Source organism: Euprymna scolopes, chromosome 6, assembly GCF_053919585.1.
Source record: "Euprymna scolopes isolate OS-2025 chromosome 6, ASM5391958v1, whole genome shotgun sequence".
Lineage (NCBI taxonomy): Eukaryota > Metazoa > Mollusca > Cephalopoda > Sepiida > Sepiolidae > Euprymna > Euprymna scolopes.
In genome coordinates this window covers 100982841-101004856 of record NC_136487.1, presented here as the reverse complement: position 1 = coordinate 101004856, position 22016 = coordinate 100982841, and the positions used below count along the sequence as shown (strand labels likewise).

Here is a 22016-nt window from a genome sequence, read left to right as displayed (position 1 = left end):
GGTGAGAGGTTAGCAGTCCTTCCTGGTAACCTGTTAGCTGTGCTGTTGTATGTCAGTGCCTGGTTTGACACTGCAGACTGGAATGACTTGTGATGTGCCAAGCATTTCTATCTATATACAACACACAGATGTAGTAGTAGACATATATGCGACCTGATGATGGGGAAATGGCGATTGTTCAATATCATATGAGTTCCTTTCTACATGTTTATCATTCAGTGAAGTGTCACCTCTTTTAAAAATCACTTGACCATTTCAGATCAATCTCAACAATTTCGCTGACAGTCTGTAATCACAATTATATTCCCAAACACTTCTTTGTGATTTCTTATACTAGGATATCTTGTCAGTTTATCGAAATCAAAGTGGTCTTCGTTCGAACTTAAAATAATTAAGTTGAATAAATCTTTTTGCGATTTTCCTTTGCCAAATTAAGTCTTAATCTTATGTCAATAATCTAGAGAAAAATATTTTCTGACATCTTCAAAATTGGTACAAAACTGAGATTTTGGAGGAATTTGTTTTAATCCTGTTCAATAGTGAAACACAAATTTAACACGGTTAGTTTTTCAATATTTTATATTTCAGGCTACAATTAATTCAAAGTCATAGGACGTTTTTCTTTAATTGACCTTTCTCACATGTTCCAATTTTCAATTGTATTCATAGTGAAGACTGAGTTGGTAAATGTTTAATATATCTGGTTTCCTATTCTGTTAAATAGTTGTCGTTCGTCCTGAAATACATCACATGACTTCATCCTATTGAAAATGTGTTGGTACTTATTTGAGATGATGCACGAGTTTCTTCTTTATTTCATTACTAGAAATTACTCTTCATATTTTTATTGCAGGAGTTTATTGTTGCATATTCCTTGGTAATACCTAAAGTGAAATATAGAGATGGCTTTTTATGTACAATTATTAGACCGAGAACGATTCATAAGGGGAAGGGGGTTCTTAGGGCCAGCTTTAACCCCATATAAAAACTGAATGATAGATTATCTTATGTAATGTAGGAGAAACTGAAAAATTTTATTAAATTCAGCTGCTAACAAAATTTTCGATATCATGTTAGGTGTAGAGAAATAAGAGATACTGAAACGCCTTATTCCAACAACTGCTTTAAGGAAATGGATCTTCATTTAGTTACATGAATAAAGCATAGTTTCAAGTTAAATTTGTCAGAATAGATTAATCTCACAATCATAAAAGAACAACAATTTCATGTCAAAATGCAACTTGTATTTCTATTTTATTTTTTATTTTAATTTGATTTTTTCTTTCCAGTGCTATTGCATGTATTGCAGCTGCACAGAAAATGCACAGGGTAAATTGGGAGTGTTTGAAATTCCAAGGTAATATTTTCTTGTCTGTTTTCTTTTCATTTTGTCTAATGTGTCTTCTAAGAAATTGATGGGATGCTTTTGGATCTTATATTAAGAAACAAAGTAAAAAAATTTATATGATAAAAAAATGATCCAATATGAAATTAATAAGAGATAAAATACACTTGGAAGAAATGTATTTAAAAGTGCAGCAGTTACAAAACGATTAGTGTGAAAGGAATTTTATTAAATACTGGTTCAAATAATAATCCGTTTGAAATAGAAGAAAACAGAAATCAATAGAATTAAGAATTGTTGGGAAGAACATAAGTTATATTTACCTATTGGCATTTATTAAATAGTTAGTAATTGTATTTAGCTTAAATTCTACTTTAATACTTTACTGCAGTTTGATGAGATTAGTTATCTTCATAAATGATAAATAAACTTAACAAGAAGTCATCAGTCACCTCAGCAATAATTATCTACTTAGTGACAAGAAATATTGATTGCTTCCTGCAAGATCAACTGCTGATATGCTGCCTGTAATATCATATATAATTAGTGAATCTTAATGGCTATAATTCTTGACATATCAAAAAGTCTGGTATAAAGGTTTGCTTCAAAAACTTGTTAGCTATGGAATATCTAACAATATCTTTTCAAACATTAAATCCCCTTCTCAAATGGGTCTATAAAAGTAATTACTGATGGGCTAAATTCTGAAGCACATAATATTAATATTGGCATGCCTCAAGGATATATTCTGGGCTTAATTCTTTTCCTATTTTGTTTTTATTAATTATCTCCCAAATCATTTTGAGATCATATGCAACACAACTGTTTCTAGCAGCACTTTGAAGAGCATTGGTGATCAAAATCTTGCTGATTCTCTATCTCATCTGGCCAAATAAGTTTTTAACACCAAGCTTGTCGCCTTTCTCAACACTCAGATCCTATTTTTGGTTCAATCAAAATAAATCGTTCTTCTTTTGTAGAATCGCCTTGTTTTGATAACTTAAGCTGCTAGAACTGATTTCAGTCCTCATCTGAAATCTGTTGCGGACCAGGATATAAAATACCCTAACTCGCTACAAGAAAAAATAATGAAACGAATGGAATTGAAGGAAACAAAAACTCAATTGATGGATAAGATAAACGTGTTGTTTATTTACTGTTGAAAGAATGAATGTTTTAGATATAACACGTGTTCATGTCCGCGCGGGTGTAACCATCGTTTGTTGCAGGATTGGTAGTATAGAAGGAAAAAGGAAATGTGTGTTCATCTCACGTTTGGGTCACTATCGTTTGTTCATGCGTGGGAAGAGAAGTGAGTAACATAGTAGAAATGAGAATGATAGTCCAGCGTGTAGACAAAGACCAAGGATAGAGGGCTGACATCAGTTAAACTGTGTGCCATGTTAGCTGTCAGCTACGCGGTGGTGTTCTCTGGCACAACTAGTCAATAGAGAGAGAAAGAGTGAGAATGAGAAAAAGTCAATCCAGGCCATGGAGAGAGAAAGTGTATAAAATGTACGTGCGGTCTGTTAGCTTTTTCTCCCACATAGTAGAAAGTGGTGTGAGGCACACGGTCGGTCCGTAGACCGCCCAGCTAGGAAGCTGGTCTGAAAAGGAAAGGTTGGAAACAGCTTGTCTCTTCCTTTTATAGGTGTTTCTGGTGTGTCTTTTGCACATGTGTGGATTTCCTTTGAAAGGGGAAGTGACGTTGTCCATGCGTACGTGTATGTGAGTACATGTGTGTACGTTAGCGTGTGTGTATATACAAATCTAATATATGACATAATCACGTTGGCACACTAATTCTCCTATGATGAGGATATACAATCAACTTGTGAATTCGATATTTCCATGAAACTTCCTCCAGAGCAAACTGCTCAATAGCATGGAAGTTTTTGCTAAAATGTTTGGATCATTCTATGGCTCCAGATAGTAGGTGACTTCTGATTCAATCCTTAAAATTCATCCAAAAATAGAATATTGTTGCAGTATTTGAAGAGTTTTGCAGCCCAGTCTACTTTTTCTTGCCTCGACAAAATACTAAATTGAAGGAGATTATCTTAGCAATACCTCTTTTACTTAAAAGAGACATTGCTAGTCTTTCTCTACTCCATCATTATTTCCATGGAAGGTGCACAACTCAACTTCAATCTTTGGTTCTTTGTGAATCATTCACAACAAAACTATGAGGAGCCTTCAACAAGTTTCCAGACTTTTTGTACAGGCATTTAAAATTGCCATAGACTCTTGAAAATTCAGTATGCTAATGCTTATGAGATGACTGACCAATCTTATCATTTCAGGTTCAAATGAACAGCTACAGCAGGAATTGAAATACACCCTAATAAAGCCTGATTGTCACAGCTGGTGAATTTCAAAAATGCAATCTGGAGACTTAAGAAGAATGATATGCAATAAAATTCTATTTTGAACTTGGAGAAATTTCACAAAACATATAGAATGCTTCAGACTGCCTTTGGACCATCTTGCATGAATCGGGCATCAGTCTGAGTAGCGTAAAATATTCAAGGAAGGCAGGGAGTCTGTGAGAGATAATGAGAGGTGTATGAGGAATAAAGAAGGCAGAACATCAGAGTTGATTGGCCAAATAAAGAATTTCATGGATAAGGACAGTTGTGTGTCTATGGAGACAATGAGTGCATAGTTTGATGTCAGTGTACACACAAATTATTCGTGAGGAACTAAAGATGCGGAAGATTTGCGTGAAGTTTGTCCCAAGAGTGCTCAGAGAGGATCAGAAAGACGTTGTCATGACCAAGATGGATATCAACACAGTTCCCCACCCTCTACACTTTGGTATTTGTGACTTTTGGATATTCCCTAAGCTCAAGGAAAACCTTAGAGGTGCCATTGTGAGACAATTGAGGAGATTGAAGAGGCTGTGACACGCTCACTCAAGAGGATTTCCATGGGACATTCCAAAAGTTGTTGAAACAATACAAGTGCACTGCATCCAGGGAAGATTACTTTGAAGAGTACAAGAGATTTATATGTGTACTAACAATTAAAGTTTCCATACAAAAAAAATATGGAAACTTATTTAAACCTTATAGTTTTTCTACCATAACTTCAAAACCTTCGTACTTGCTCCTAAAATCAAATGCAATTTCCATAAACAGAGTTTCTTTCCAAGAATTACTCATATATGGAAAACATTAGTGAAGTATTACTTCCCTGCATACTCATTTTCAAACTCAATATTAAAAGATACTTGTTTTTATTTTTGTTCATTATGTTTAATCCTCTCATAATATTATTCATCATTCAACTGACAATTTATCTCTGTGATTAGCCCCTATCCTCAAGTAGCTTTCAGTCTTAATAATGGTGACTCATGGAAGAAAAACACTTTAGTTTAATTGCATTATCCAATCAAATAATAATAAATCCTCATGAACACTTTCGAACAAGTTCATAAAATTCGTTTTTTTTTAATGTAATAGATGATAACTAATATATACACTGGAATTCTGTAGCATGACTAAAGCTAATACTTATAATAAATTGTAATTATCTGTAAACTTTTCTGCAGTTACACAGCATTACTGTTCATCATAATAATCATAATAATGCTAGAGTAATTTTTTTTCTGGTAATTAACATTTTATAAGAATAATCATAAAATGAAAATAACAGAAAACAAAATATAATTTGATTCAATCGAATTTCAATAGCGAATTAAAATATAGATTCAAAAAGTATTCTTTAGAATGTTAACTAAACATTTTCTTTCTAAAAATATTAATGAAAATCACATTAAACTTAGTTATTGTTGAATTTAAAATTTGCAATAAATGACACAATAAAGATGAATAATACCAATTTATGAAATCGTAAAATTAAAAAAATTGGCCATTAATGAACAACTGTGCCTAAATCTAAATGCAGATTCCACGAATGCAGCTTCTTTCCTAGAACTGTCTGCTTGTGGAACACTGTTCCATTGACATGCTTTCCGACTAACTACAGTATGGTAGCCTTCAAGTCTAATGTAAACAAGTTCTTGTTGAACCGTCCCCTTAAATAATCAAATTGTATCCAACTTATAACATTAACGATTACCATGCTACCACCTTACATTCATTAGCCTTCATCCTCGAGTGGCCTATAGGTCTTGATAAGTGGTGACTCCCTTATATATATATATATATATATATATATATATATATATATATATATATATATATATATATAAAGCAGCAAGGTATAATATTAAAAATGAAGGAAAAATATACACATGAGCGACCAAAATAAAATTAAGTGTAAGTATAATTATCACATGATGACATTCAAAAGTGATAGTATAGAAATGCTACTACATTGTCCAAATATGTAGAGGAACAAAACTACAAAATTATTTGCTCTAAGATTAGTACACAAATCTTAAAATTGTAGAAAGTGTAAATAGCAGTAATAAAGTTTAAAGGTAAAATGATGAATTATAAAGTTCAAAAAGTAAATGCAATTATTATATAGAATATAAATTTATTTTATTTTTTATTTTCAGAGAAAATACCTCAAGTGGAATCAACCAACTGCTAAAAAGATGAATCGACCGAAAGTACAAGTAATGAGCAAATCATGTTAATCAATTAAAAAAAAATTTCGTAAAATTTCCAAACAAATCAGCATTTATTTTAAAATCTTGGAATTTGAATAATACAAAACTTTATTTTCTTACCAACTTAATACGTTAACCAAATCGAAATCTATTTCTAATGTTCATAAAAAAAAAACAAGAAATTATAAATACTGCTGCACTAGTTACAACTTAATCGTTTAAAAGATGACAAAACCGGTAACAGTTTTTTTTTTATTGTATTAATCAGAAAGTTTTAAGTTCTTTTGGAAGGATGAAAATCAAACAAATTTATCAAATTCTAATCATTTTCACCAATTATCAATAAGCAGTACGTTTTTTTTTTTTTTTTTTTTTTTAACAATTTATGAATTAGCTAATCTACAGATGGTAGTTCAGCCATGATTGTTTTCTGTGTCTTAGTTTTGCTGCATCGCCAGTTTGCAGATAACAGAAAGGACAGTTTCTCTTCAGAATAGCCAGGAGTTTTGTCAAAAAATGTTGTGTGAAACTCTTTCAAAACTAATTTCATCAGACCAGCTTTGAAACTAGTGAGAATTTAAAAAAAGGAGGAATGAGCTTCAAAACAAACAATAGAAAAAAATAGTTTTGTCTTCTTCACAATCACAGAAACTGTTGGACAGTTTGTCAGTATTAAATGTTTTGAAAAGAAAATACAGACGGACAGTTAAAAAGGATCATTGCTTACATAATACGGAGAGTAAGTTCTATTTTTCTGTTTTGTTGATGAAGTATTTTTTATGATGAAATATTTCGAAATGTTTTTCAAACTGAAATTTTGTTTGTTGAATTTACATAGTTAATAAATGTTTATTAGGGATTTTGTATTTGTGTCCTTTCTATTTGTTTCATTTTATTACAATTAAATCTATTTGTCTATTTGATTTCAGACTTATTTCTTGTTTATATACATATGTTTTTAATTAACATAAACTTAAGAATAACGAGAGAATTTTTCACGTCATGACTAATACCTTCAAAAGATCAAATTTGAATGGAATTTTCTAAATCGCCACACTTGAATTTTGTAAATCATTTTTAATCATTGGACATTTTCATGATACACTGAGAATATACTATGGACTGTACCCTTTTCACAACCAGGACTCGAGAGAATCTGAAAGAAATGATTGACAAAGAGGAAAAGTGGGGAGAAAGTAAAATAAGTTGATGACAATGGATTTCATTTTCCTAGATTGAATAGTGATCAGGGTGGCCAGAGGGTGCTGATGGAATGAGCTGTGAAAATCATACATGTAGCCAGTTTCGGTTGATATATTTAGGAGATAAGCAGATTGTTTAGATCGAGTAGGCAGATAGGGTTGTTCAAGAAGATATGGCAGCATTCAGAATTTGAAAGCAAATGTAAAGCACTACACAAGTCAAATACTCAAAACTCAAAATATATTGCTATATTTGTTTTTATGTGAGAGCATTTTAGTTTTAGTTTTTACTAGCAGGGGTGTTCGGCGTTGCCCAGGTGTTTGGAGGTGTAAAAGAAGAAAAAAATTTGGTAGGCAGGTAAGTTCGAACCTGAAGCCTTGAGGCAAAGGCAGAAAAAATCATGATAACTTACCTCAACGCCATGAAAGCAGCAGAATTGAGAATGGTTGAAATTAAACGATTAAAAAGTTAAGTGACAGGTGCGTATATTTAATGAGGTCAAACATCACGCGATAGAGGAATGAAATCATGCACTTAACTTTGACTGCAAGCCAGTTTCTGCGTATTTGTTTCCTCCCAAGATGTTTGGGAAAACCAGCTCCCCATAAAAAGGGGAGTGTCTAAATGAATAGCAATTGTCTGATATGACAGGTTTTACCCGCATTGATCACAGTTCATTGCTTTCTGGACGTCCCTGGCACGAGTGCCAGGGAGCTCCGTTTGCCACAGATTCAGTACTGCTTATATATGGAAAAGCCAAACAAACACGTAGAGAGTAAAAAACAGCCTGTAAAAGTCACTCAAATAAAAGATAGACGCGACCTCCTTTCATAAATCGGAGATATCATAATCTAGGTAGTATATAAAAAATTGTAAGCATTAGTGACCCCCCCCCCCCGAGCGCCCCTACTCCAAAAACCTTTGCCGGACGTACAAAAATTGTGCACACACTAACGCACATTTTCACTTTTTATATTATAGAAAATGTTTTTACTTTTACTATATTTTACTTTATTTTATTTTTTAAAAACTTTTTTACTTATTATTTTTTTAATCTTTTACGCTTTTTTACATTTAAATACTTTATTTTACTTTTTTAATTTATTTTACTTTTTTACTATTTTATCACGTTTTATTTTTTATTTTTTAAAACTTTTTTGCTTATTCTACTTTTTACTTGAATTTTTTAAATTTTAAATATTCCTTTTTTACCTTGTTTTACTTTTTTCTTTTATTTATTTTTCTTTTTTTACTGTTTTCCTTTTTTTTACTTTATTTTATGTTCTTTATTTTTTACTTTTGTACTTTTTATTTTTATATTTTCTTTTACTGTTTTTACTTTTTTTACTTTTTTACTTTTTTATTTTTTTTTACTTGTTTACATTTTTTACTTTTACACATGAATACAACCAGTACATGCTGATCGCTAATGACTTCGATGCAGCCAGAATAATAAGAAGAGAAAAACTATGGCACAAACTTTGGGGGTTGATATAAAAAACATTTACACTGTTTTACGAAGGATTTTTACTGTTTTTGATTTTAAAGAAAAGTATATACATGTTTGATCTAGATAAGAATAGTAAAAATTGACATGACAAGATAACATAGGATAACATGTGATGATACATAATCAGAGTGATCTTCAAAGTAGGAAGTGTGACAAGACAAATAGAAGGCATGATGAAATATGACCATAAAGCCTCTAAAGACACATCCAAATTGCTAAGCACCCAAAAAATACTTCTAAATTTATTTTTATTTCAAGAAATCATTTATATATAAACACACACACACACACAATAAATGTATAAAAATGCTAGTAAATAATTTGAATTATTGATATTATCCAATCTACTATTCTTATTTTGAATGATAATATGCAAATTAAATAAATTTTAATAACTCAAGCAGTTAAAGACAAATCTTTATTGAATTTAAACTGAAAACACGCGACATACAAATATCTGTTCATGATGTTGCCAAATCAAAAACCTTGATTCCAGTAACATTCCAATTATAGTGCTGAAAAAGCTTCAACCAGAACTAACTCCCATACTTACAAAGCTCTTTAAGCATTGCCTGGGAAACCTCATCAGTATGTCCTGTATTTAAGAATTCAGGTAATCAGTCATCTTCTGTGCATTGTAAGTAAATTGCTGGAATCTGTGTAGAGAAATAGTCAACCACTTCAGCAAAACTAACCTTCTGTCACTACATGCAATATGGTTTCCGTTCTGCTAGATTTACAACAGATGTGCTAACAGTTATATCTCATAGGATTAGTGAATCTCTCGATGGAGTAGTAATTGCTCTTAATATATCACAGGCCTTTGATAGGTTCTACTCTACAAGATCTCCAGCTATGGTATAGCTGGAAATGTCTTTTCAATTATTAAATCCTTTCTCTCTGATAGGTTCATAAGAGTAGTGTTTGATGGGCAAAACTCAGAAGCTCACAATATTAATGCTAGAGTCCCTCAAGAGTCCATCCTGGGCCCAATTTCTTTCCTAATCTACGTCAATGATCTCTCAAATCAAATCCTAAGATCATTTGCAGATATTTATGCTGATGACATTACCATCTATGGCAACACATCAGAGGCTGTAAACAACCAAGTTCTCTCTGATTTTCTCTCCTCTGATCTTGAGCACATGGTACAATGGGGAAAGAGGTGGGCGCTTAATTTTAAGGAATCAATTGAAATAAATGCTCTCGTTTTGGGGAGGCTCCATGTTTTGACAACCTTCTGGGTCTCCTAATCTGAAATGGAACGCATACATCAAATCCATTGCCAAGGTCACAGGAAAAATAGTGGGATCGTTCTACTGCTTCAGTAGATATCTCACTGCTGATGCAATTTTCTACGTATGTAATGGCAAGTACGTCCACATCTGGGAAGGAGCTGCTAGAAGTATCTTATCCTACCTTTAAAGAGTTCAAACTAGACTTTTTAGCCTAGTGGGAGATGCCCTTTTCTCTTCCCCGCAATTTCTTTCCCACAGAAGAGGCATTCAAATCACTTTTAGAAATCATCCACAATAAAAGGCATAAAGATCTACTGTAACAAATGTACTGAATCATTTATGTATATAAAATTTGTAGTAGATATGCCTTTTGCCATCAATATCTCTCATTATAGAATCATGTAAGATGCAATTCTTGTTTATTTTTATGACCCAACAGCCAAAAAATTCATTTTTTTTTTAAATTTTATCAAAACAGGATAGCTTCCGTACATTCATATCTGATCTACCCCTGCATTCCATGTTTAAAAAGGACGTGTCCTCCATAGTATCATACCTGCCTGAATTGTTAATTGTAGGCATAGACTGATTCATTCCATCAAAAAAATTCCAACAAAAACCTAACAGCCAGCCACGGTTCTCCCCAGAATGTGCTGCTGCTATCGCGCGCAGAAATTACTTTTTCCATAGCTACCAACGTAATAGATGTGCTGAGACTAAAGCTGTTTTCAGGACTGCCAGCGACCACTGTAAAAGAGTAATAAAACATGCAAGAAAGCTATATGGACAGTCCGTTAAATTCAAAGTAGCTGAGCAGCGGCTTGGTTCCCACCAGTTCTGACAAATAGCTAACAGGATCCTGAACAGAAACGTACGTTCTATCTCAACCATTATCAATGGACCTGAGGTCATCTCGTCAGCATCAGACAAGGCCAAACTATTTGCCAAGAACTTTGCAGCTAATTTTACCCTATCTGACGAAGGCCATCAACTCCTCGTATTTCCCCCTATAACAGACAACACGCTATACAACATACAAATATCTGTGTGTGAGGATACCCAGCTAATCAAGAATCTTGATTCCAGTAAAGTAACTGGCCCTGATGGCATTCCAATCATTGTGCTGAAAAAGCTTCAACCAGAACTTGCCCCCATACTTACAAAATTATTTAAAGAGAGGTGCTTCCCAACACTCTGGAAAACCTCATCAGTATGCCCTGTATTTAAGAATTCAGGTGATAAGTCGTCTCCCTCTCAGTACAGACAGCCTTCTGTGTATCATGAGTAAGTTGCTGGAATCCATATTAAATAGAGAAGTAGTCAACCACCTCAGCAGAAATAACCTTCTTAGTGACATACAATATGGTTTCCGTTCTGCCAGATCTACAGCATAGGATTAGTGAATCTCTTGACAAAGTCTTTCTCTCTAGGGAAATTGATCTTGACATATCAAAAGCATTCGATAAGGTATGGTATAAAGGCCTACTTCACAAGATTTCTAGTTACAGTATAACTGGAAATGTTTTCTCAATCATTAAATCATTTCTCTCTGATTCTCTCTCCTCTGATCTCGAGTGCGTGGTACAGTGGGGGAAGGGGTGGCTGGTTACTTTTAATGCATCTAAACCAAGCTCCTATCTTTACATCACCAACGCTCTGATCCCCATCTGACATCAATTGAAATGGATGGCTCTCGTCTAGGGGAAGCCCCATGTTTTGATAAGCTTCTGAGCTTGACCTTTACTCCTGACCTGAAATGGAACACGTACATCAAGTCTGTTGCCAAGTCACTGGAAAAATGGTAGGATCCTTCTACCGCTCCAGAAGATATCTCACTGCTGATGCAATTCTCTATCTATATAAAAGCCAAGTACATCCAAGGATGGAGTACTGCTGCCACATCTGGGCAGGAGATGCTAAAAACAGCCTATCCTGCCTTGACAGAGTACAAAATAGACTTTGTGGCTTAGTGGGGAATGCCTTTTTCTCTTCCCTGCAATTTCTCTCCCACAAGAGAGACATTGCAAGCCTATCTTTGTTTTATCGTTACTTCCATGGCAAGTGCTCGTCTGAGCTCCAATCTCTGGTCCCCCCTCGCCAATCTTTCACGAAAAACACCCATCTAGCTGAAACCATTGTCAAAAATTTTCCCCACTCTTTATCTGTGCCAAAACCAAAATGTAGATTCTATGAACAAAGCTTGTTTCTTAGAAGTGCACGCCTGTGGCACTCTGTTCCGTTTGACAGTTTCCCACCTGACTACAACCTGGATGTCCTCAAGTCCAACATAAACAAATTCCTGATGAACCGCCCCCTTAAGTAAGACACTTTATCAAATTTCAACACTAACGTACTGTACACGCAATAACCCTTATCCCTGAGTGGCTTCTAGGCCTTGATAAGTGGTGACCACCTTGTAAAAAAAAAAAAATCTGTCAAAAAATGAACTATTTAATTTTGAATAAAATTTTAACTGATATATATATTTTATGATTTGGAAGATATTGGTAGCTGTGTTTCTTAAATGAATCATTTTTTTAAAGCCCATAGTGAATTTTTCATACAAAATTAAAAGTGTTATACAAAATGCAATGTTTTATGAAATGGTTAAATTAAATCGACTTTGCTTTCATTCCTACAGAGACATTTAAATGAAAAGAATTTGTCCAAACATGTGAATTTGATTTGCATTTTTACTCTCCCAATTTTTTGCATTTTTCACTTAATTTTTGCTTTCCTACTTAACGTCAAAGTGATTATTACTCATACAGTATTACTTGACATGATGGAAAACATTTGAAAACTATATATGATCTCTTTAGTTAAAAACTGAATCTTTAAAAGTGCTTTACTGAATGCTAATTTTCGAGCTTCGACCAGAAATTTAAAATAACCATATGATAACAATACATTTTCTGAAAGTGCACCTAATTCAAATTCAGCTTATCATTATTACAAAGCTAAGTGACAGTGGTAATAAATATGCTTTTTTTTAAAAATAGTGTCCAAGGCAAAGTTCTTTCAACAGAGCAAATTTTGTATCCAAATTGGATCATGAAATGCATGAAAACACCCATTTTTAAAGTAAAGGAATGGATATCAGTTGAGACTCGATTTACTTGATGAGTCAAAAGATGGTTCTTAATTGATGCAGGTGTGACTGCTTAAAAGAAGATATCAAGAACATGCAATAAGTCAATGGAGTATTTATATAGCAATAATAACTATTGCTACTTTGTTGAAGTATTAAGGTGTCAGTTACAATTTCAATATAAAGTGTGCACTTCTATAGGACAACAGTGCTTATTCTCATGTACAATGTACATTATTTAATTGTAAAAGTTTGTAGGAAAATATCTAATGCGATAACCAACATCGATACTCAATTGTTAAGATGAAATTCAGGTTCAAAATAAACCAAAGAACAATTGAAACAACTGGAAATTAAAGTTGATGAAATAGAAAAATTAACAAATTAATCGATTGTCATTGAGAATAAAAGTCATTATATTAATATGCAAACTCTTTGAATATTTATGTGTTTGTTCTTATTCATTGATGATTTTATTTATTGTAGCAACTATTTATTTATTGTAGTGATTTTTTCTATAAAAACTGAAGACGATAATTTCTATCATAAATAACTTCAATAAAAGATTGAAACTGCCTAAAATTATTTTGGGATCAAAATTGATTTTTGAAAATTTTGAACCAAAAAATTTCAAACAATTTTGAGCCATCGGTGTTTATGTGATTCAATTGAATCAAACTGTATTTTTTTTTTTTTTCACCCCAAACAAGGCACAGTGCCGCTTTGATGTAGGGGCTACTATCGGGGACATAAGTTACAGGAATACTATGTAGGAAGTTTAGCAGTAAAATGTTTGTTTACATTACACTTGAACTTCCGCATGTCAGTACAGTTGGGGAAACAGGAAACTGGAAGGGATTTCCTGAGTTTAGCAGTTCTGGGGGAGAAACTATTAGAGTAGAAGGCCTTCTTACATTACTTTTTTTGATTGTCGGATTTGTCGGGGGTATTTACATCAAGAGGGTACAAAGGCTTGTAGTAGGGACGTACCAATTATGAAATTGGCTGATTACTGATTAATCAGCCAATTTCATAATCGTCCTATTACCGGTCGATTAATAGATTCTCTAATGCCGATTTATCAATAAATGTTGTTATCATAAATGATGCTAATATTAATTATATTGGAAAGGAAGACGAATTAACTCACTCTTTTGCTTGCCAGTGAAAATATATCAAAGCGACATGCATCGCTAAACCATATTATCAAATAATCATCATCGGCAATCACTCATGATGAGTATGATTGTTCTCCCATCGGTGAGATTGGGTCTGGTCATTTGTGGGTCCTCAGATGGCTGTGGAGGCCGATCCTTGACCCACGGACTTTATTGTAGTGGGGGCATGTGTGGGTGGTCGTCTGGGTAGGGGAAGAGGTGGAAGGAGCTGTGTTGGTAGTAGATCTCTCCTTTCTTTGCTTCCTCTTGTTTTCTGCAGCTCTGTGGAGTTCCTTTTCTGAGTTGCCTTCATGGACCATCTTGCTCCACATGCTCCTCTGAACAGCAGCATCCTCCCAACTGGTGAGGCTGAAGTGACACTGTTTCAGGTGGGTCTTTATGTTGTCATATCTCTTTTTCTGTCCTCCTTGGGACTGCTTTCCCTCTTTTAGCTGACCATAGAGCATTTGCTTTGGAAGGCAGTTATCAGGCATGCGCATAACATAGCCTGTCCATCGCAACTGGTTTTGGATGATGGTTGTGGTGATGGAAGGTATGTTGTTTGTTTGTTCGCCGATCCTTCCATCCAATTCTGAGGGTCTTGCGGAGATAACGCTGGTGATACTGCTCCAGAGCCTTCAGATGTCTGCTGTAAGTGGTCCAGCTGTTGGGTCCATAGAGAAGAGTGGGTAAGACAACTCCTTTAGAGACAAGCAGTTTTACCCTGCTCTGTATGTCCCGATTCTCAAACATCCATTTCCGTAGCCTGGCAAAGTCTGCACTGGTGCATCCGATGCAGTGGTGAATCTCTGCGTCGATGATACATCGTGTGGAGAGAAGACTGCCAAGGTAGGAAAAATGTTATCCACATTTTCTAAGGTATTGCCTTATACAAAGATTGTGGGCGGATGTGGGTGTGTGGCAGAAGCTAGTTGGTGTAGAATCGGGGATTTTATGATGTTACGGTCAAGTCCCAAGAGCCGGTATCCTCTTCCAAAGGCATCCAAGATGTTTTGGATGTCCGCTTCTGAGTGAGCAACCAGCGCATTGTCATCTGCATATTGAAGCTCGATGATGAACTATGTAAGGACCTTGCTTTTTGCCCTAAACTTGCTGATGTTAAAGAGTTCGCCATCTGTCCTGTACATGAGTTTGATTCCCTCAGGTAGGTTCTGGCTGGTGAGGTGAAGGATGGTGGAGATGTAGATTGCGAATAGGATTGGGGCAATGATGCAACCCTGCTTGACACCGGTGTCAACTTTGAAGGGAGATGTTTCCAAGTAACCATTGCTGACCACACAACTGCCATCATGTCATCATGAAGACGTGTCAAGATTTTTAGGTATTTGTCTGGACATCCAATCTTGGAGAGGACACACCAGAGGGCTGTTCTGTTCACAGAGTCAAAAACCTTTGTGAGGTCAATGAACGCCATGTACAGTGGAAGGCATTGCTCCCAACATTTCTCCTGCAGTTGACGAGCTATAAAAATTATATCAGAGGTTTCTCTGGTAGGACAAAAGCTACACTGCGACTCTGGTAGGATGTTTTCTGACAGCGACAGCAACCGGTCGGCCAATATATAGGTTAGTACTTTGCCTGTTGTGGACAGACGGAGTGGGTGGATGATGGTAGCAGGGCAAGCTCCACAGCCCGCTTTATCTCCCCTCTTGAAGATTGTGATGACCAAAGCATCCCTGAGTTCTGCCGGTATTTCCTCCTTATCCCATATTTTACGCAGGACGCTATTGATGTGGCAATAGAGTTTTGGTCCGCCTTGCTTGAGGATTTCTCCAGGAATCTCATCTGGACTAGAGACTTTGTTGTTGCTCAGTTTCTTGATGGCATCCTGGACCTCCCTTTCCATTGGGGGGTCACCCAGGTGTTCCATGGTAGGGCGCTGAGGGATCTGGTTGATAGCTTCCAGCTCAACTGTGGTGTTTCGATTTAGGAGCTCATGAAAGTGTTCTTACCATCTGCAACCGATGCCCACACTGTCCTTCAGCAAAGTTTGTCTGTCCTTGGATCAGAGAGGGTTTAGGGCCCGATGGCTGGGCCCATACACAACTTTAGTGGCGTTAAAGAAACCCCTCGTGTCTCCTGAGTCAGCAAGCCTCTGGATTTCCAGGGCCTTCTCCATCTACCATTTGTTCTTCAGCTCTCTTACTCTAATCTGGATGAGTGCCTTTGCTTAGGAGTGTGCCTGCCTTTTGGCCATACAGTTGATGTTATTTTGCCACATACAGAAGGCTTTTCTCTTGGTGTCAATAAGATGTTGCATTTCGATGTCATTGTCATCGAACCAGTCTTGATGTTTCCTGATCTTATAACCAATGGTGTCTTTGCTGGTCTCAAGAATATGGTCTTAAGGGCTTTCCAGTGTTCCTCCATGCCCTCTGGATATTCTTCAGGGAGCTTCTCATGCAGGGTGTTTTCAAATTGTTTCACCCTGTTTGTGTCTCCCAGACTGTCGATGTTGAATTTGGGGCAGAGCTGTTTCCTTTGTGTTCTCCTCCTCCACCTCAGCTTGATGTTCATGGTAGAGCGGATGAGGCGGTGGTCAATCCAGAATTCATCTGCACTGAACATGGCCTTTGTGATGTTGACATCTCTGCGATCTTGGGCCCTGACAATCACATAGTCGATGAGATGCCAGCACTTTGACCGGGGGGTGCCGGTTTCTCTGATGGAATAAAGTGTTTGTGATCACAAGCTCATGTTCTGCACATTTAGACAGTAGGAGGAGTCCGTTGGTATTGACATTCCCCACACCCTCCCTGCCTAGAGTGCCTGTCCAGAAGTTGTGATCCCTGCCAACCCTGGCATTGAAATCCCCGAGTAGAAGATTCTTGTCTTCCTTTGGAATGTTTGATAGCACCTTGTCAAGGGTTGCATAAAAGGGTTGCTTTTCCTCATCCTATTAGTCCAAAGTTGAAAAATAGGCACTCACAACTGTGGCCATCTGGTTGTTTGAGAGACTCAGTCATAGAGGTATGAGATGATCATTGATACCTACTGGAGATTCAGAAAGTTGGGAAATGAGTTGGTTCTTGATGGCAAACCCCACACCATGGGTTCTGGGTTCAACAGCTGCTTTTCCTTTCCAGAAGAAAGTGTATCCACCTTTTTCTTTTAGTTGCCCCTCCTCTGCCAGGCGGTTCTCTGACAAGGTGGTGATGTCGATTTTGAACTGTTTTAGCTCCCTAGCAATGATCACAGTTCTTCTTTCTGGACAATTGCTGAATGCACTGTTCCTAAGTCTCCTTACATTCCATACTCCAAAGTTAATTTTTTTCCGTTTTCGACTGCTAAGAGGTGAACCCACTGAGTGCAGTATTCCAGTCGGGTGAAATATGGCAGGCTATTTTTAGGGAACCTTTTCTAGCCCCTTCTCCATGTGGGGTGAGCAGAGCGGATTCTAAATAGGACTGCTCAGATGTAGGTGCTTCTGCTGAGATGCTCTTTCTGTCTCGGCCCAAGAGCAGGGCGACTGAATCTGACACTCACCACCTATGTGCCAGCGCATGGCTTGAAGCTCCCAGGCCTCACTGCCCTGTTTCCATCACCATCTCCTGGGCGCCATAAGACTTTCTTTTTTTGGGGGGGGGGGTAATAGTGGGCCCTTCAGGGGAATGCCTGTGCATGGGATCTTTTAGAGTGGGATGACTGGTGCATAGACAGCCACCACACTGTCCTTGGCAAAAGACCAGACCAGGATCCAATGGCATGGAGACCAATACAATTGGGGGCCCATCTTTGCTGCAGCCTTCTGTCTTTGTGACTATTGTGGAGCTTGACCTGCTACCATCATCCACTCACTCCGCCGTTGAAGTCTTTTGGACCGCTCTTAGGCTGGAATCTCCCCCACGACCTTACCGCCATGAGTAGCCCTACCAGGAGAATTAAGCTCTAGACGGCATCGCTCTCAGGTTCATTGGGACACACAAGGCTCTCCACCTCGTCAAGGTGGCGGTCCATGGAGTAGCATATTATCAAATAATGTGCTGTTAACATGTAAACTTTTACAACTGAATTTGAGGCAAATCGATGTAAGCATGTGAAAAATTTCCCTCCTTTCTCTTCCTATCAAATCAACATTATTTTTACGTCAAATCATTATCAAAGAAAATTATTACTTCATCTTTCAGTTTTCATGTTAAGGATTGTACAGTAAATTGCAATGATGTGCAAAGAAAAATAAAGCATTCTTCATCAGTCATTCCTCATTTTTGGACTCTTGCTTCCATTGCATACATATTTTTTATTTTGTGGTTTAGATGATGTATATTTTATTAAGATAAATTACTAATTAGATATTAGACATGAGTAATTTAAATACGTAAAAAATTAACTAAATATTAAAAACAACAACTTTAAACATAGTAATTGTCTGTATTTTTGAGATGAGGTGTTTTCATTTATTGAGATTGTTAGACTGACTTCCTCATCTTGGTTGTTATAGTCACAACGTTTCAGCCGTTTTGCCCTCCGGCCTTCATCAGGTGTTTTGTATCGAACTGGGGAACCGTTTGTTAGGAGTCTCGAACCCAACCCTTTATTATTATTACGGGGGTACCATGTTCGGACTCCAGCTAGGCTCTGGGACATAGTTGCTGATTCTCTTTTTTGAACTCAGCACCTTTGGGTATCTGTAAACTTTGATACAATGTCTAGGACCACTCGGCCATATGTCACTAGGACAATTCTTAGTTGGTTTTTGTGTTAATGTTAAACCTATGTTGTTATTCAAGGTTTTCTCTCTCTATAAATAAACAACTTTCAACCATTATAGCAAGCAGTTTCTGCTATCAATCCCAAGAATAAGAATGCAGCTGCTTGCAATTTATGTCAAACCATCACATCAAAAGGTGGTAAATCAGCAAAAACCTTTACAATGACTGATATGTTAAACTTTCTAAGAAAAGTTCGTTCAAAAGACGCAAAAGTTGCAAATAAGAAAGGAAACACAATAAATATTCAGGAACAGACATTCCAGGAACAAATGACAGCAACTGCCGGTCTCCAGTGAAACATCAAACTACTATAGAATCAATATTGGCCAAAAAGAAAATTAGGGATATTAATGATCACTGGTCAAAAGAGATTCATTATCTGATAAGAGAAATGATTGCTGTTGATATGCAACCATATTCTGTAACATCTGACATTGGATTTAATAGGCTTGTTGCAAAATTTTGTAAAATTATAGCATTCTATCAAAAACGTACTTCACTGCAAAATAATTTCGATATATTTACAAAATTAAAACAAAAATTCAACTGTTTCTTGATGAAATTAACAATATTTCATGAACTACAGACATTTGGACAGCTACAACAGATAATCCTCCTTTTTCGAGTTTGACAGGTCATTGGTTTTCAAATGAGTTTCAACAGTGCAAAGCTGTTCTTAGAGTGGTTCCATTCCCTCGTGCGCACACAAGTGCAATAATAAGTGAAGAATTGCACAATATTCTGGATGAGTATAAAATCTTCAATAAAATTTTCTTACTCTTGCGGGATTCAGGAACAAATATAGTTGCTAATGTCAGAGAATGTGATTTAGAATAACTATCATACATTGTAACTCAGGCTGTGAAGACAACCATTACATCATTTAACAGAAATACAGTTTCTCACTTTAATCGCTTTCTATTAGCAATTAACAAATTAACAGAAATACAGGATCAGCTTAATTTGAAAAAACAAACTCATTCAAGATGTGATAACATGGTGGAATTCAACATATTATATGCTGAAAATAAATTAAGAACGAAAAGCTCTTGTAATGTGTGCTGTTAAGATTCCTACATAACAACAAGTCCCCCATATCAATGGGGATTTTTTGAAAAAATATCCAGTTACTGAATCCATTTGAAGAAATCACCAAAGAATCAAGTTACAGAACATTAACCGATTCAATGATAATGCATACAAATTTAGCTCTGAGGTTATTTTCGTCGAAAGTTGTCCAATCTAATTCTAGTATTTCTGACTTTAGTGGCATCCTTCTAAACATTGTTGAACAATTCAAGTTATCCATTGGAAATAAGATTTTCATCTTATCTAAATGATAAAAACTTGTGTATGTCTACTTTCCAGACTCATGATTCAAATATTAATTTTAAGATTGGCATAAAAACATATTTAGAATTGGATTCTACATCTACTTTTCACTGATCAGCAGTATACACTACCCTGTTGAGGATGAAGAAGCACAAACATGTGTAAATTACTACATGGCAACTTTGAAACCAACTGACAAAAAAGTAACCAATAAAAATGTCACAAAAGATGCTTTCGTCACTCCTAATATAAGCAGATAGTAGGAAGTAAGGGTACAATTATTTCTAATTCAATTTTGCCCTTCATTTTTGAGGTGTGAAAAGTGAACATTGCTTCATTTATAATAGAAAAATTGCACTGATGGACAATTTTTAAAGTATCATCAAATAAAACTGAATAAAATGACAGTAAATATGCACTTTCAATATAATTCTATTCATAATGATTATTATGCCTATTTTTTAAACAATTCCCGCTTCAACTTACTTTATTATAAGTCGATAAAAATGCTGATATGTTCAATTTTGGTGGCAGAAATAAAGTATCAAATGTCATAAACATATACTAATTTCAAAATCACAAAAACTATTAAAAGATCTGGAATGTTGCATTCCTAATCAATACATATCGTAGAATGCTATATCCAAATGTCAGCTCTTTACACTATATACTTCTTGAATAGTATCCTCAAGAAATGTAATACTTTTATGTAGTGTTTTTCACTTTGTTTATCATGGCGATGTCATTAAGTAAACGAACATGTTCAACATCAATTTAATTTTAATAAAAGTGAGAGCTGCATGTTATCAACGATAGAGTTATTTATACAATTGGTGTTTCTTTGCGATTCTGTTAAATTCTTCGCTTGACACTGATCTCATTGATCCATTTGAGGTGGTTCCCTCAACCCATTCCCAGTCAAACACATATAGAGAAAAAAAAACATCAGTTGTTCTTCTTCAATGCTTGTGGCACAAATCACTTATCTTGTATCGTTTATTAAATTGTTAGGTGAAAGTACAGATTAGTTAGAAAAACATCCTCTCCTCCATATGTTAAGAAAAGGGTTTCCAAAAAGTTCTCTGCATAAATACTATTGTTTTTTATTGTTTTAACATTTTTATTTTATTTTTGTATTGGTTTTGTTTGCAAATGATTTATTTAGTACTATGATTGTTTGCAAATGATTTATTTAGTACTATGATTGTTTGCAAATGATTTATTTAGTACTATGATTGTTTGCAAATGATTTATTTAGTACTATGATTGTTTGCAAATGATTTATTTAGTACTATGATTGTTTGCAAATGATTTATTTAGTACTATGATTGTTTGCAAATGATTTATTTAGTACTATGATTGTTTGCAAATGATTTATTTGTGCAGATTGTACTGCTTTGTGTTGAATGCCCAGAAATAGTCTCTTCTGATCAATGCTTACCAATTTTAAAATAAGCAAACGAACTTGGCTGTTTTTCAGAATAACAGTATATATATCTGGTAAACATTAATCAAAAAGGACTGTTTTGTGGCATATATGTGAAGCAGAATGATTCGTACGCACCAGAATTTTTTAATAACAGATTCGTTCATCTTGGAGGGTGTGAGGCTCTTTAGTACAGGTGATAATGTGCATGAACCTTTGAGGAACAGGCTGAGTCATAGGAATAGAAAAGGTTTAATGTTTCTACATTACTACTTAAAAATATTCAACTGAGAAAACTATGAGAGCAGAACAAGCAAGTAGCTTAAATAAAAGAGGAAGTAGAGCAGCAGCAGCAGGTGCAGAACATCAGCTTATAATTATTCACTTGAAGAATTACAA

The 22016-nt window shown here is 35.5% G+C and overlaps 1 protein-coding gene across 1 annotated transcript in view; it reads left to right on the top strand.

The window, feature by feature from the left end:
- The window catches only part of LOC145277824 (protein deacetylase HDAC6-like), a 140355-nt gene extending 133569 nt beyond the window's left edge, over positions 1-6786 (top strand). Inside the window, exons 10-11 of the mRNA XM_080129727.1 lie at positions 1290-1357; positions 5874-6786. Of these exons, the coding sequence (XP_079985853.1) occupies positions 1290-1357; positions 5874-5908 (103 nt within the window). The 3' untranslated portion in view covers positions 5909-6786. The remainder of the gene's footprint in view (positions 1-1289; positions 1358-5873) is intronic.
- Positions 6787-22016: the final 15230 nt, after the last annotated feature.